The sequence below is a fragment of the Dermacentor andersoni genome, chromosome 6 (genome assembly GCF_023375885.2).
Source record: "Dermacentor andersoni chromosome 6, qqDerAnde1_hic_scaffold, whole genome shotgun sequence".
Taxonomy (NCBI): Eukaryota; Metazoa; Arthropoda; class Arachnida; order Ixodida; family Ixodidae; genus Dermacentor; species Dermacentor andersoni.
The window spans coordinates 28230645-28246200 of NC_092819.1; the positions used below are offsets into that span (position 1 = coordinate 28230645).

A 15556-nucleotide genomic window follows, 5' to 3' on the forward strand; every position below is an offset into this window, starting at 1 on the left:
TGCAGTTTTGCGTCAATGCACTATCGTAGACAAATGAAACGCGACAAGGAAATTATAAAGTAGAATACCTCTACGATTAACAACAGAGTGCGCTTTTTTCTTCTCGCTATTACCATGTCGTCAGTGAAGGCGCAAGCCTATACGTACAAGCCGTAATCGGGCTGATATGAGGTGTTCTAGTTAGCCCTAACTTCGTGTTTTATATATCCACGATAGTACTTTTTACGAGCATCAGGGCTGTTGTAATGCACTTCCCACGTTACTATGACTCTTTTAGAGCATTTATGCTTTTAGCAAAATAACTCTTTATAACGAACCGATTTTTCTGCACCGATTATTTAAATATAACGAAGTTTGGTTGTATACTTAATAAACTTATCTCACAGTCCAATTGCAGTAAGTACATTAAACTGAATAAAACATCAGACACAATGTATGGAAGCCAGATATAAATCTCGTTAACCAGTCAGCGTGACTCAATCCAAGAATCCGCTCATCAAAACTCACCGCAAGGTAAAAGATAAAAAGAGAGAGATAGCGATCAAAAGAAACGTGTGAAAACCTAATTGAAAGAGTGATATGCCAATGCTCACGTTCGGGACCATAGGAGCGCTCGTGCCATCTTTTGTCGTAGCTCCGTAACTACGATACCGGCTTCCGCTAATGCGCATGCGTCGTGGGAGGAAGGCGAACGTGAGTGTACGCGAAAGAGTCAGTGCATGTGTGTTGGTGTGTTCTCTACGCGTCTTTCCCATAGCTGACACGTTCAATTCCAACCCTCGAATAAAACGGGGGAGAGGAACACGAAGTGGTCAGATGTGCTTCTTAAATCACAGTCCTTTTCTCTTCTTTTCATTGATTGTTTTTTACAAGCCTACTCCGTAAATGTGTTTCGACTCTTAGCCGTTCAGTCGGTATGGGCCATAGTGCGAGAGCATCATCATCATCATCATCATCATCATCATCATCACCACCACCACCACCACCACCACCACCTTGTTTTGCTCGTACAATTTGTAGATCTACATCTACATCAAATTATTGGTCGGTCTCCCACTGGGGGTATATGCCCCTTGTGCAAAGGAACAACAATAACAATTTTGTCAAAGTGGTAGCCTATGTAATTAGCATTTATGAACGGGAAGCCGTCCTAGGCGATGAACGACGGCACGCCACCTATTGCGTCTCTTCGTACTCAGAGCCCTGTACTTTAATTAGCGGAGTCGCCACGTCTACTTGGAGGTGTCTGGTTCCTCCCTTTTCTCCATAGCGAGGCCACGCATTCCAACAGCGACCACAGCGTCTTGATATATGGAAGAGCAAACACCGCAGCGCAGCTAAGCGCGTGAGTGAGCAAGGCCCCGCCGGCGTGCTTAGTCCGTATTGTACGATTGCCTATGTATCTTTTGACGGCTCGAAGAACTTAAATCCTACGTACAAACAGATTCACAATGTATATCTTGAAAAGTTGGCTGAATTACCACAGTGCGATTCAACATCACGTAAAAGGCAATTACAGTAGATATATAGGACATAGGCCATCCTGGAAGAACTGGAACTTGATTTCCAGTTAGAATGTCATTTCTGATGTCAATGACATCAGCCATAAAACGTTGTAAGTTGAGCAGTCATGATTTTGGACTTAAATCGCTTCGACCACTCGCCAACTGTCAACCTTCTTTTCGAGGAAGACACGCTACCTGATCACGTCAAGGTAGGTTATGTTAGGTACCCGGTGCGCGATTTTCTGCCCCAACGCTGTATTGTCGCAAGCGCTTAAAGTTGGACCATATGTTAGCGCTGTCCGCACAGGGCGGACGGCGTGTCTCTGCTGTGCAGGCAGCCATCACCAATCCTTGCGAAAAGTGCACAGTAAGTGAATGAAGTGCTTCGCTTCAATTGTAATGGACCACACGAGGTGAACTCCAAGGGTCGTCTTAAGCTGAAAAAGGTAGCAAGAATATTGAACCACACAAGTAAGATCATATTGTGGTACAAATTGAGAGGCGGCAGTCAGTGCGCAACCAAAGGAGGCGTTCGTATGGTCGACGTGGACAAACTATAGGTCCAAACTTGAGCGCCCCAGTTCCGGTGCTGCAGGTCCAGCAGGAGGTGGTTGAATTGACGTCGGTTGATCGCCCAAAGACAATGCGCCATGACCACGCTTACCACCACGGACGGAGATCTCCGAAAGTCAACATGAACTAAAGTTCGCAGAGACTTCCACACTGCTATCAAGGTCATGCTGCCGCAAATGATTGACGTCCTGCGTCAGCTGCTTCGTCGCTCAAGTACGCCTGTGAGGAGAACAGTTGAGCAGATCATGCACGCTGTAGAGGCGGTCTCCTGGCCGCGTTTGACCAGCTCGACTGCTGTCTACCAAGGCGGATATGCCTTGAAATGCGCGTTGCACAGAAGCGGAACCGTGTAGACGGTCCGCATAAGCGATGGTTATGTCAGGTTAATCCACCTTATGTTCCCTTTGCACGGACAATGCGTTGTCCGTTTCCCTCTTCTTGTGTCTGTCTGCCTAACCTTTTCAAACATGAATCCCTACCAGCTAGCTCAACTTTCTGGCGTTCTGGGCTTCACATATATTTGCATTGTCATCTGCGTACCTGTACACACGTGTTCGTGCCTAAAAGCTTAAAGGGCCTTCACCAGTCTCCGCGAAAAAGTTAGGTTAGACATTGAAACTTGTTCATGGAGCCTTCCGCCAAAATTTCACAAAATAGTTTCGTTATGTCAGAGACAGAAGCAAGTGAAACGTTGCTAGGCGACAGTGCGAGAAAGGGAACTACCCTCCTCATCGCAAAGGCTCTATTCCATTGCCTCCACCAGCTCCATCTCATGTCGGATCCGAGGGGCGCGTAAATCTTTCGTGGCGCCATCTTCCGGGAGCGCGCCTCTGATGCGGTACGCCTCTGACGTGGCACACGGCGCACTCCTCATAATTTGCCAGCGCCCAAACGAAGCGCCATGGTTCTGTAAATGCCAGGCAAGGAAATTTGGTAACTGCAGTATGTTTGATCCTGCTTTTTAGTGGACAAAATCCATAAAAAAATGGCTGTGGCTTAACTAAGGTTAAGCCCAGGATGCGAAGCATACTAGCCTTTATTTTAGTTGTTGAACCACTGTTTAGCCTGGTGAACTGCTGTTGCTTGGCTATATTTGGTTCGGCTAGACGAAGAAACAACTCATGCGTTACTCTGCTTCGCCTTCAAGAGTGGAACGCGACAGCGTTCCCGTCGACCCGCCAAGGGGTGTAAGACAATGAGCTACGGCGCAGCGACTACGCGCCCCGCATTGGACGCGGTGAGCGTCGAGCAACGCAGCGTTCGGCGCGGCAACGAAATGTGCGCCTGAGCAAGCGACGCACGCCTGAGCCTTAGAAACAGCTCGTTTCTAAGGCAACACCGCATTCACTAGAGGCGCTTTTGTACCGCTTTGAAGCATCGTACTCGTGGCTCAGTGGTAGCGTCTCCGTCTCACACTCCGGAGACCCTGCTTCGATTCCCACCCAGCCCATCTTGCAAGAGTTGAGCCAAAGCCACCTAGAAACAAGCGCAGCTGCTTATATGGGGCTCTTGCATTGCCCAGGGGGCGCTGCGAAAAAGGTGCGAAAAAGCGCCCTCTGTGCTAAAATGGGTCGTACCAAGCTCGGTCGTCTGCTTCGGAAAGCACGTTTACAATATGGACCCGCCACTTTCGGTTGTGTTGTCACGGCCTGCAGCGAATATCGGGCGCCGAAGATTTTTTCAGGAGTGGCACGCTGCGTAAAGGCAAGAAATTATGCAGTGCCGAATACGTGTATGCCGTTCAAGAATTAAGCGGCGAAGTTTTAGCACGGTGTCAATCGCAAGTGAAGCGAGTCGCGTACGAAGTGGAACTTCAGGTAAGGTTTGCACGCTGCTAGATTCAGGCGCACAAACGCGACGAAATGCTTGCTATAAATGAATCCACAGCAGCGATAAGCAGACATCATGTGTACGGAACTGCTCGAGCACACGACGGTACGCGCCGCGACGGCAGCGGTCTTTCGACATGCCGCGAAACGGCGGGTCTCCTGCAATCTTTGTTGACTGCATGCCGCTAAACAAGTAGTTATGCCTGCGTTGTAGTAGCGGCCATCTGTCCCTTTTAGTAACTGGTAATAACTGATGCAATGCATAAGAGCTCGCACGTACGTGCGAATCGCGCTGCAGTGCGAGCTCGTGCGCTGCTCGATTGATGTAGCTTTTAATGATAACGCTCGAAAATCGATCTGCTGTAATCAATACTATCTTGCTGCGCTGCCTCAACATGCTGGCTTAATTGAGGTCAAGTATGAGCACATTTAACTCTCTAACCTGCGCTGCTCGTAGTGGGGTAGTGAATTCACCGAATCAGCCCGGCCATTTGTGGTCATTTGCACACACTGGGCACTTCACCACTTCGCACTGGTCGAATTGTCGCTGTGGCCGGGTTTCGAATCGTGAATCACCAGCCATGCCTGCTGCTATGTCGGTCTGTCGTCGGGACTGTAGGTGCAAAAGACCGAATTTTAGAACGCAGATCTATAATCAAGCAAGCTTCAAGACAGGTGAAGCAGTCAGCATGGCGCGAAGTTTCGCTTACCCAGCGCGACGAACTGCAGTTATACAGCGCGCCCGACGCTCCGCTTCGTGAGGCCTTGAAGGGAAACGATAGAATCGGATGTTGGGATTCAGGCCTTCTTTTTCATGGCAGCCCACGACGCAGCAGTATCGACGGTGACGCTTTTTCAATACTGAGCTAGGTCCCTCCGGATCGGCGTTGCCGATTCCTTCTGCTTCCAGCATTACGTCCCACGGCACACGGAGAGTCCGTTTTCGCTTAACTATAGGCTGCGACCGGCTCGCAGCGTGGTCTGTGAGAAGTGATGAGCCTTTTCGCACTTCCAACAGGGCAGAAAAAAGTGCGAATCGACGCAAAACTCGGCCTAGAAACGTGCTTCGCCACAGCCAGGGCTCAATGCGACCCAAGCTGGTACGACCCAGATGTCGTTTCCCGCGCCGCCACTAGGCGCCGCTACTATACCTCAAACTCCAGCGCAAGACGCCCATACCGCCGCGACGCCGCGAGCGACGGCGCGAGTTGGAGCCCCGTTTCTCCTCTGTCGTGACGTCACGGTGTCACGTGGTCAGCCTTGAAGGCGACGCCGCGAGCGACGGCGCGAGTTGGAGCCCCGTTTCTCCTCTGTCGTGACGTCACGGTGTCACGTGGTATTGAAGGCGACACCGCCGCGCCTGAGGAGCTGGGTTGAGCTCTAGTAATATACTTCGCATAAAAATATATGTTACTGGTAAACGAAATTGGAGCTTTTCAAAGCTCCGGGCATATTGTGTCGAACCTGTCCCGGTTTCTTGCCGTTTTCTGTCCAGATTTTCTTCCGATTTTAGCAATGTCCCTGTCCCGGAAAACCCAACTCCAACTCCGCATACACATCGGCGCTTGTTTCATCTGCGAATTTCTCTGAAATATATCTGCAGCTTCACGGGCTGGTCTCGGTGTTTCGTGTTGTCGAGGCTGTTGTGGCACTGAATGACATAGAAATACTGTGTACCAAGCTTGCAGAATGGCGAGTCCACGTTTGCCATCGTGGAAACACAGTCACCAAGTAGGACGAGCCCCAACGCAAACGGGTGCGCTGCAGGAAACATACCCCTAGAAGTTCCCGAGGGTGTGAAACTCCCTTATGAAGCTTCACTTTTTAGATGTATGCTACTCGGCATACATCAAACGGCGACCGTTTTGCATGGTAGGGCACCGGAAGTTGGATATCTTAAAGCAGAGAGAAAGGGAGCGTGTCATCCCGACTTCACATAGAGGAATTTCTTCCAAGCTAAACACGTCACATAAGCAGCAATGAAAGGGACACTAAATCAGTTTGCATTTACAAAATATCGTTTGAAAACTCTACTGTCGTTAATTTCACGATAATAAGTTTATCATTAGAAGTGAAAATGAAAGTCAGATTTATTTTTTTTACTTTCGCGTCGTAACCTGAACGTCGGTGCATCACTGTGACATCACGAATCTGAAAGTAATTTCTTTTTATTTTATTTTCGCATCCGGACCACGTGAGCTCAGCAAGAGAGAGAGAGAGCAAATGATAAAGGAAAGGTAGGGAGGTTAACCAGGACTGAGCCCGGTTGGCTACCCTACACTGGGGAAAGGGAAAAGGGGACGGAAAGATTAAAAGAAGAGAAAGTCTACTGGGGATATCGTTCGGTCACTCAGTCCGGATCACAGACGCTGACTCAATCCAGTAGCTTTCAAATATCGCAGCAGTGCTTTTGTGACCTTTTAGCTGCGATATGCGAGGCCATGGTCCCAAGATCTTGTTCAAGGTGAACGGTGTTCTATCTAGCTGATTGAGAGCTGTGCAGAGGTCATGTCTTTCGTTTTGAGAAGATGGGTAGTAGCACAGTAGGTGTTCTATAGTTTCCTCGACACCACAGTCATTGCAGTCGGCGCTATCAGCCATTCCAATCAAAAACGTATATGCATTGGTGAATGCAACGCCCAAGCGTAAGCTCAAACTTACTTGGCTCAACTTGGCTCAAACTTCAAGTGCACGGCTTGAGAGAGCTTCAGCTTGTGCATTTCAAGTTGGTGGGCATGTTATTACTCGTTTTGATCGCAATTAATTGTATATACAAGTGAAGACGCTGTCGCTATCGCGTTGTCGGTTCGACGGCGGATAGCGCGGGGTTCGGTCGAACGATGGTCGGCATGCTGATTTTGTCGGTGACGCCGGCGAGAAAAGCCCCTCGCAGAACGACAACTCGCGCTCGTGGGTTGCGTCGTTGTCGGCCTGGTATGATAAAGTGGTTTCAGTGACGCACAAGAGTCCGCCAATTGTTGGCGTGAGCGTCTTGTCGGTCTCGTCTTGATCCAGTGTTATCGCGCCCTAAACGAGTACGTGAAGCCAAGCAGGCGTTGCCACCACTAAGTGAGGGCCGACGCTGCAAGACTTCGTCAGCAACTTTTAACTTGTTTTTAACTTTCCCCCAAGTGTAACGCACGGGCTTTCCATAAAGTTTGCTAGCTATCAATGAAAAGCGTCAATTACCCGGCTCACGGTGAGGTTAGGACAACTCGGACGAAGCCCTGACCGCTTTATGTTTTAAAGTGGAGTTGCACTCTTACGTTATGCACGTTTTCCTCACCGCACTGACATCGAGCTACCAGTGGAGTTTCAACGCGGTACATGGCACGAGTGTTGCAGCAGCGCGCGTCCGAGCGCTTCTTATTTTTTTTTTTTCCGTGGGGCTTTCGGGCACACGGCCACGCCCGCGACCCTTCCAAGACGTTTCTCGACTAATACGCTAGGGCAGGGCACATGCGTCGTAGCGCCATGATACAGGCGGATTGTCAGGAAGCGAGAGCAGCAATCAGGGACCCTTTGTGCCTGTTATGGCGTTCTACTCTTAAAGCGAAGCATAGGGTCTCCCAATTTTCTTTCGGGGGACTTTCCGGCGGGCGACCCTTCCAAAACGTTTCGAGACTAATAGGGCAGGGCACATGCGCCGTCGCGCCATGATACAGGCGGATTGTCAGGAAGCGAGAGTAGCAATCAGGGACCCTTTGTGCCTATTATGGCGTTCTACTCTTAAAGCGAAGCATAGGGTCCCCCAATCTTCTTTCGGGGGACTTTCCGGCGGGCGACCCTTCCATAACGTTTCGAGACTAATAGGGCAGGGCACATGCGCCGTCGTGCCATGATACAGGCGGATTGTCAGGAAGCGAGAGCAGCAATCAGGGACCCTTTGTGCCTGTTATGGCGTTCTACTCTTAAAGCGAAGCATAGGGTCTCCCAATCTTCTTTCGGGGGACTTTCCGGCGGACGACCCTTCCATAACGTTTCGAGACTAATAGGGCAGGGCACATGCGCCGTCGCGCCATGATAAAGGCAGATTGCCGGGGAGCGAGAGCAGCAGTCAGACCCTTTAATGCTATCGCCATAGTACCTACTATCGCGTTCTACTCTTAAAGGCCAAGCATAAGAATCTCCCAAGCTTTTTCTTTTTGTGCTTCCCAGTTCTACTCTCATTGCCACCCATAGATTGCACGTGCCTAGTATACCAGGGCGTCTACCAAGTTGAAATTTTCAAATTCCTTGAGTTTTCCAGGTTTTCCCTGAGTGCCTTTGAAAAATTCCCTGACTGATGCAGAACTATGTTTTATATCAAGACCGGCTAACGCGCATGTTAAAAAAATTAAAAAACTACTTAATCCAGTTTGAATACCAAGGTGTAGTGTTTATTTTTTTCAAAAAGAAAGCAGAAGGAACAGCTTAGCAAAATGCACAGCAAATAAAGTATCTTCGAAAAAAAATGGTAAAGCCCATTGCAAATCGAGTCAAAAATTTTCAAATATGAATAAAAGGAGATGCATACAGAAGAAAATATTTTCGAATATGAGCTATCTCTATGAACTGATAGCAAGCTCATTGTATGAGGCCTGAACTTTGTGATTCTCTCTCAGCAGTTGGAAAGTCAACTTTAACTGTCCTGGCATACTCTTATCCCGCGCACAACGCCTCAGTGTTGCACTTCACTGCTTTAAAGAGTTTATTTTGGTTTGTATGAGGGACAGCTGCATCTCGGCGTCAGCCAACACTTTGTTTTTTGATCTCAAGCTCCTTCAAAGAAGCGGCAGCATACCTCCTTTACCGCTCATTTCTCAGTGCGTCGTTCCTTTGTGTTCTCGTCCTCCTTCTGCCACACGTTCACCCCGCGGACCATTTGAAGCATCCTCTTGGTGTGTTGTACAGTCAACGTTCAATTTTTCGGACGCCCTAGAGGCCGCGAAAACGTCCGAAAAAGCGGGCAGTCCGAAAAAATGAATGCATGTCTTTTCCTGCCCTGAAGGGCTCAAATCGCCACAGGCGCGTCCGAAAAAGCTCTGAAGGCCTGCCAGTACACTTATTAGGCCTATCGGTTCTCGTACTGTGATAGGAGACGGCATGTGCACGTGTGTATAATTAAGGAATGCATACTGTATCCGTTGACAATTGCCCCTTCACACGCTTGTTTGGCTTCGCCACAATACTTTGTGCGTCATCGCGTAACATTGCTGTATTGAGGCGAAGTTGACTTTCGGGAACCGGTATTATACAACGCGCTGTGCTTTCCGAGCTTCGATGCCAACCGCGAGGATTACAAAGGCGAGTCGGTGCCATTGCTGACAGCGGCGGATTGATTTAATAAAAAAAAACACGGCACCGAAAAGCAAGGAGCTTAATAGCGAATGTCGAAGAAGCTATAGACCGAGCGCTGCCGCGGTGGTAGCTATGGCTGCCAGCGGATGGATGGATGTTATGAGCGTCCCTTTTGGAACGGGGCGATGGGTTGCGCCACCAAGCTCTTGCTATTATACTGCTTAATGTCCTACCTAAGTTAACACACCGCGGATATACACTACACTACACTACTACACTGCGGATTTGCGTGCAAGAGCGCCGGTTCGAGGTGGCGAGATAATCAAAATGGCAGCGGTGGTGGCTTCGATTAATGCCGTTTCGGATCTGCAGTGACGGCAAAAAGTCCGGAAAATCGGACGGCGAAGGGTTCTTGCGCCCGAAATTTCAGACGTTCTTATACATTGACCTTATGGGCTACATGACGGTGCCGCGAAGCCATGCGAATTGTCGGGCATGTCCCAAATATCGGGCGTTTACTGTACACCGCAAACTCCTCCAACTGACGACACGACGTCATAGTCGATCCCTTACGATTCCTCTCTGTTATTCGGGCGAGCATTAGCGCGACTTTTGTTCACTTTCAATAAAATTACACCTAATTTACCCTAATAGAAGCAGGAATTCCCTGAGTTTTCCCCGAGTATTTCCACACTATTCAAAATCCCTGAGAATTCCCGGTTGGTAGACACCCTGTTAATAATACGTACAGTGGTGGTCCAGCCAGTTCAGGATTTGAAGCAATTTTTGGATGGGAAAAAATTTCATTCTGGAGCAGTTTAGGAGCAGCCACACCAGCACTTTGGAGCAGTTTCGGAGCAGAAAAACTGGTCTTCTTGGAACACTTCAGCAGTTATCTGTAGCCATTTGGCGAAGCTTATTACTGTGCAATCAGTAAGTGCTGTTCCAAAGTGAAGCAAGACACTAAACGTTATTATGAAGTCAAGTTAAAGTGATAAAGTAATGCCCTAGAACGTCTGAGGTGTCAATATAATCGCGAACAGAGCTTTAGTAACCGAGAAATTGAGGTTGACCCCCCCGCGACATTTCGCTACTAGCCCGATGACGAAGGCACTCCTCATCATAATTTGTCACTAGTACTCAACTTCTCGTGTTAAAAAGATTTTTTCATTAGGTTATAAGACGGAAGAAAATGCTACTTGTCTACTTCTGTTCGATTCTAAGAAAAAAATAAAATTTTGACGTAACCCTTTAGTAGTATGGGTGGTAGAAAGGTTTCGCTTTCGCTAGACTCTGCGCTGCGCGCGCTTTGGAGTTTCAGTTGTTTCGTTATCGCGTCGTGCTGCGCTGGTTCTGCTGGCTCGCAAAACTTGCATTTGGAACAAGCAGCGAGAATGCCACGTCCATGTGATGTCGTGGGATGCGCGAACGGCCCGTGGAACTTGGCCAAGGGCAGTTGCAGCGGCGAATCCAACGTTACTTATCGCTGTGTGCCAACGAGTGAACCTCTCCGTTCGAAGTGGTTATGTGCCGTATACCTCTGCCACAGCGCGTTGGCAAAGAGCCGAAAAATCGAAGTGTGCTCGCTGCACTTTCGTCCAGAGGATGACGAGTTCAACGCCGACTTACTGAAGTGGTGTGGAGTGCCTTTCAAAGCAATGCTTTCCCGTAGCGCTGTTCCGTCGGTCTTGCCTGCATTCTCCAAAGCGCATGACCAACTGCAGGTCGAAGACTTACTGAGTGCGGCATTTGGTTTTCACGAAGGAAAAGCTACAAATATGCGAATATGTACAGCCATCACATACAGTTGCCGTCGTAGTAGTACGCAACGACGCCGGCAGAGCGAGCCCTCAGCAGCAGGTCACGTTCATCAGTGCTTAAATCGCTGAAGTCGAGCCCAGCATCGCGAGCCAATGTGTCGTCGTCGGGGTCGTCCATTGTAACGAGCGTCAAAGTTGGCGTCATAAAATAAAGAACCAGCTTATCGTCGCGCGCTTTCCCTTCCGCTAGCCACCATAGTTTCGCTTTCGCGCTGCTGTCAGCTGTCTTGGCCGTTTCTGGCCGCGCGGTTGCGTTTTGCACAGAAAAGCCGTAGCGCCGACAGCAGGCGGTTTTACTCACCGACGGCGCAACGTCACTATGAGACCATGACGTCACCACACCTCGATCGGAGGGCAGGCGATTTGAACTGCGCTAGAGGTACGCAGGCGCTTCAGAACGCATCTTCTCTTAAAATAAGTCTCTTCGCAGGAAACAAGCGTTTCGAGGCTTCTGGGATGGTATTTCAACAGTCCACGGCGACTTAATATTAACCTTTAGTGTCCCTTTAATGCCGCTTGGCACCTGAGGTCATGGCAAAAAGTCCGGAAAATCAGACTGAGAGTTTTTCGCGCCTGAAATTTCAGCGTTCTTAACGTTCTTATGCATAGACTTTATGGTGTACGTGGCGGCGCCACGAATGCGTCTGGATTTGTGAGCATGACTGAAAAATCAGTTGACTGTATGTGAAATGTTCACAAATCCATCCGTCTAATGTGGTGGTTGCATAAACCTACTGAAAACGCAGCATTGCCGTGAAAACGCGAAAATACAGCTGCGCAGTTCGCGCAAATGGCACTTGGGTGGGCACAGCCAGGAAGAGGCAAGTTTAATTGTAGCAAAATGGCGCAATTGGACCACCACTGTATGTAGTATGTACATTAAAAAATTGGAACATTTTTTGAGACATCAGATCTACTTGTAGGTATTTCCTCACTAAACTGTTGCATTTTGTTGGTGTTATATGTATATAAATTTTTTCTAACCTCTCTCTTGTTCGCTTTGTTTTACCGTCTGCATTTTATCTTCAGAGGAGGTTCCAGCTATGGTGATTTAACCTGGCGACTTCCTCCTGTATATGCAGAACTTTGTATAAGTATTTCTTTGAAAACAAATGTTTGACGAAAGTGATGGCACTCCTGTGCTTGGCTTGATAAGCAAGTGTAGCACTTGCATTGTGGCTACTTTGTGAAATAGAGCATGCCAAGTGGCTTCCCACATCCTGACGAGCCCACAGTAATGCCATTTTGGAGGCTCACTGTACTGGAAGCAGTACCTTATGAAGTGACCAAGTGAAGCGAGAATGAATAGTCTACAATGGCTTTATTTCCTCACAAAAAGAAAAACAGCGATGATCTGACAGAAGGCCTGGGCGCCGCCATTCGGAGTTGTGTGTGTGTCTGAAGGAGGGAGGGAGGGGAGAATGTCCAGACACTGCGCCAGCATCGTGCAAGCCTCGCGCTAGTCAGCAGAGGGTGACTATACAAAAATGAAATCCGTCAGCAGCAATGCCTGCATGTGCATGGGTGCATTGTGAGATGGGTGCTTTGAGCTGCGATGATAGACATAAATGGGAAGAAAAAAAATAGAAAGCTTATTTACATAGCGCTGCCCATCTGCAGGGCATGAAATTGGGCTACCACCACAGGGGCCCGTGCCACAGACCCCTGTTTGCCCAAGGAAAAGACCTGGGTGCAAAGCGGTGATGCTTATGTACAACCGCGGGGTCAGGGAATTGGGACAAGGGGGGGAGGGGGGAGGGGGGGCCATTCATTTAAAAACGTCTTGAGACTTGATGATGATAGAAACAACTGATGATAGTAACACGGGCGTTGGTGGGTTAAAAGCTGGCAAATAAAACACGCCTGGTCACTGCCAGGCTGCTCAGGAGTCTTCACTCTTTGCCTTCTTGGCTGCTGCTCCTTTCCTGCGGGAAGGGACAGAGACAGATCACCATGAGACATTTGGTCATACATTCCAAGACTGGTGTAACCTTTATTACGGCACATGCACATAGCTTCTGCCAGCACCGTGGTACAGGTAGTTACCACCAAACGGCCGCTATACTTAGGCACAAGGCAACCAAAAGTTTGTATTTTAAGTATAGCTTATCATTGGTTTCACGAGTGATTTTCACTAGGCTTTGAGCAGTTTTCTTTATTATGTGTGCCTTTTTCTCAACCATTCATTCATTAGAGCCTAAAAATAATACCAGCAGCCTTACCAGCAATATCAATAAGGTGAAACTCGTGTATTTACGCTATTCACATTTGACCATACTAAAAAAAGCTGCGAAATTTTTGTGGACATGCAGCTTTGGCATAATGTGGTACTATCCTTACAGACTAGGCAATAAGCAAAAGTATATTCAAATATAAATTAATATCAAGCAAGAAAAGCTCAGTGTAGGCTGATTTCATATGTACGAGGGACCATTCTGAAACTTTCTTCGTTTATTTTCAGACGGAAGCTTTATCGCCAAAGAAGAATACACCATGGCATCATGAACTATACACCTTGCACTATTTTTCGACATAGTCTCCACCGACATTGAGACATTCGTCATAGCATGCAATCAGTTTGAAGAAACCACTCCGGTAAAACTCAGTGCCGCATGATGCCAGGAATTGTCGTACAGCCTGCTCCATCCCAGCAATGTTTTGGAAGAGACGTTTCGAGAGTGCGGCTTTCAATGCAGGGAGCAGTTGCCCATTTATACTGGATAACAGCACACACTTTGATTGGCGACCCCATTGTCAGCACCCGTCTGTCTGCCATCATAATTTGCACTCAAATAACCTCAGGACCACTGATCTGCTGCTACTCTCTCGTCTTCGGTGCTCTGCACATGCGTCATTGCTCCTCCGCTGACATTCCTTCCATCATTGAACCACCAACGGGCATGGGTTCTTATGGTGATTGTTTGTTTCACATGGTGTACCATCAGCACTAGGTCACAGACTTATCAATACCCGATTCACGTAAACTGATGTGTGGAAGACAGAATCGCATTGAAAACAGCAAAGCATATCTGATAAATGTACTGTATTTACTCAAATCTAGGCCAGCCCCGATTCCAAGCCGACCCCCGAAATTCCGAAGCCAGCTGGGGGGATGAAAACTTACCTCGAATGTAGGCCAAACAAGAAAGCGAGGACAGCGTTCGCAAAATGAAACAGCATTTATTAAATAATGAACATGCCGAGCTCATTCAACGTCATCATCGCTGCTAGCCTTGTCACTATCTTCCTTATCGCTGTCATCTTCTAACAGTAAAAACCACCTTAGTTGCGCTGCATGCAAAAAGCCTCTCCCGTTGCCCCCTCCAACGACAGACGTTTTTCTTATAGATGCCAAGGTCCCGCCCGGCTTGAACGTTTGACAATGCCTCTGCGGCTAGCACAACTTCTCGTTTGAAAAGCAGCACTATTCCACACTGCACGCTGACACCTCAGAATAAAGAACCAGCTCAGATACGACAAGAGGTCAAAATGGCAACGTCGCTTATGTACTTCAGTTAGCTAATGGTGCAGTTAGTAGCGGATGCGATACTGACTTTTCTAGATGGTGCTAGCTATGCACCATACTTATCAATTTCAGTTAAAAACTGGCGTGCTTTTTAAGAACCTCAAATCTAAGCCGACCCTAGAGTTTGGTATATGATTACAATGAAACCTCGTTAAACCTAAGTTGGCCGAAGCTCGGAAAAAGTATGTACTAAATGGTAGTACTGCTTAACTGAAATAGCACGAGTTGGCCCACTTACCTATCAAAAATCAGGCTCAGAAAGAGTGTGATGAAAGGGCAGAAACATACAGTATTTATTCACTTTGCGTGACAAAAGTGTTAGTTTTGTTTAACGCCGCAGCGGCCTAGCAGTGACGACAGCAGCCTCAAACTTACTGAAGCTGTGAGCCAGCTTTTCATTCAGCGCCCTTTTCTAGGCAAACACTTGCATGGCTCATTCCTCATTGGCGTTGCATATTCTCCGTGCACAGGTGCGGTAGCGCTGCAGAAGTTGCGACGATGGCATTCATGAGGCTGACGTAACGTGCAGCTTCTGCCACTGTTGGGCCCGAATTGCCCGTGCTGTCGCTTTCCATGTCGTCCTCATCATTGTTGTTAGGCGACACTTCAGCAACACAAAAGGCATGGCGAAAAGTCAAACCTCGTAGCCGACGTCTCTTCGCAGTTGCAGCAGCGCTGCCAAGCAACTTATTTGCATTCCAAATGCTGCACACCATAGTCAACAGTAGATTCCTGTTGCCTGCCAGTGCCAACTTCGTGCCACGTTCGAGAGCACGAACTTTGCCCAATTTTTCTTCTATGCTGAGCACCTAGTGTTTTTTATCCGAGCATGATGAGAGTCCAAGCTTGCACGACGCCAGAACGCTCCTTGGCACGGTGCCAAAATGATGATGTTGATGTGGCTCCAAGCGCAAAAGCGTAGGGCGCTTGGAGGCTGTTGTTCTGATCTCTTGAGGCTTGTTACGCCAGGCTGCCCAATGGAGACGACGCACCGCCGTGATTGCGCGAAAAAAGTAGAAACAC

General features: G+C 48.3%; 1 protein-coding gene across 1 annotated transcript in view; it reads right to left on the minus strand.

The window, feature by feature from the left end:
- Window positions 1-12309: 12309 nt before the first annotated feature.
- Window positions 12310-15556, minus strand: part of Hcf (Host cell factor) — a 54210-nt gene continuing 50963 nt past the window's right edge. The window contains exon 20 of the mRNA XM_050170112.3: window positions 12310-12932. Within this exon, the coding sequence (XP_050026069.2) occupies window positions 12890-12932 (43 nt within the window). The 3' untranslated portion in view covers window positions 12310-12889. The remainder of the gene's footprint in view (window positions 12933-15556) is intronic.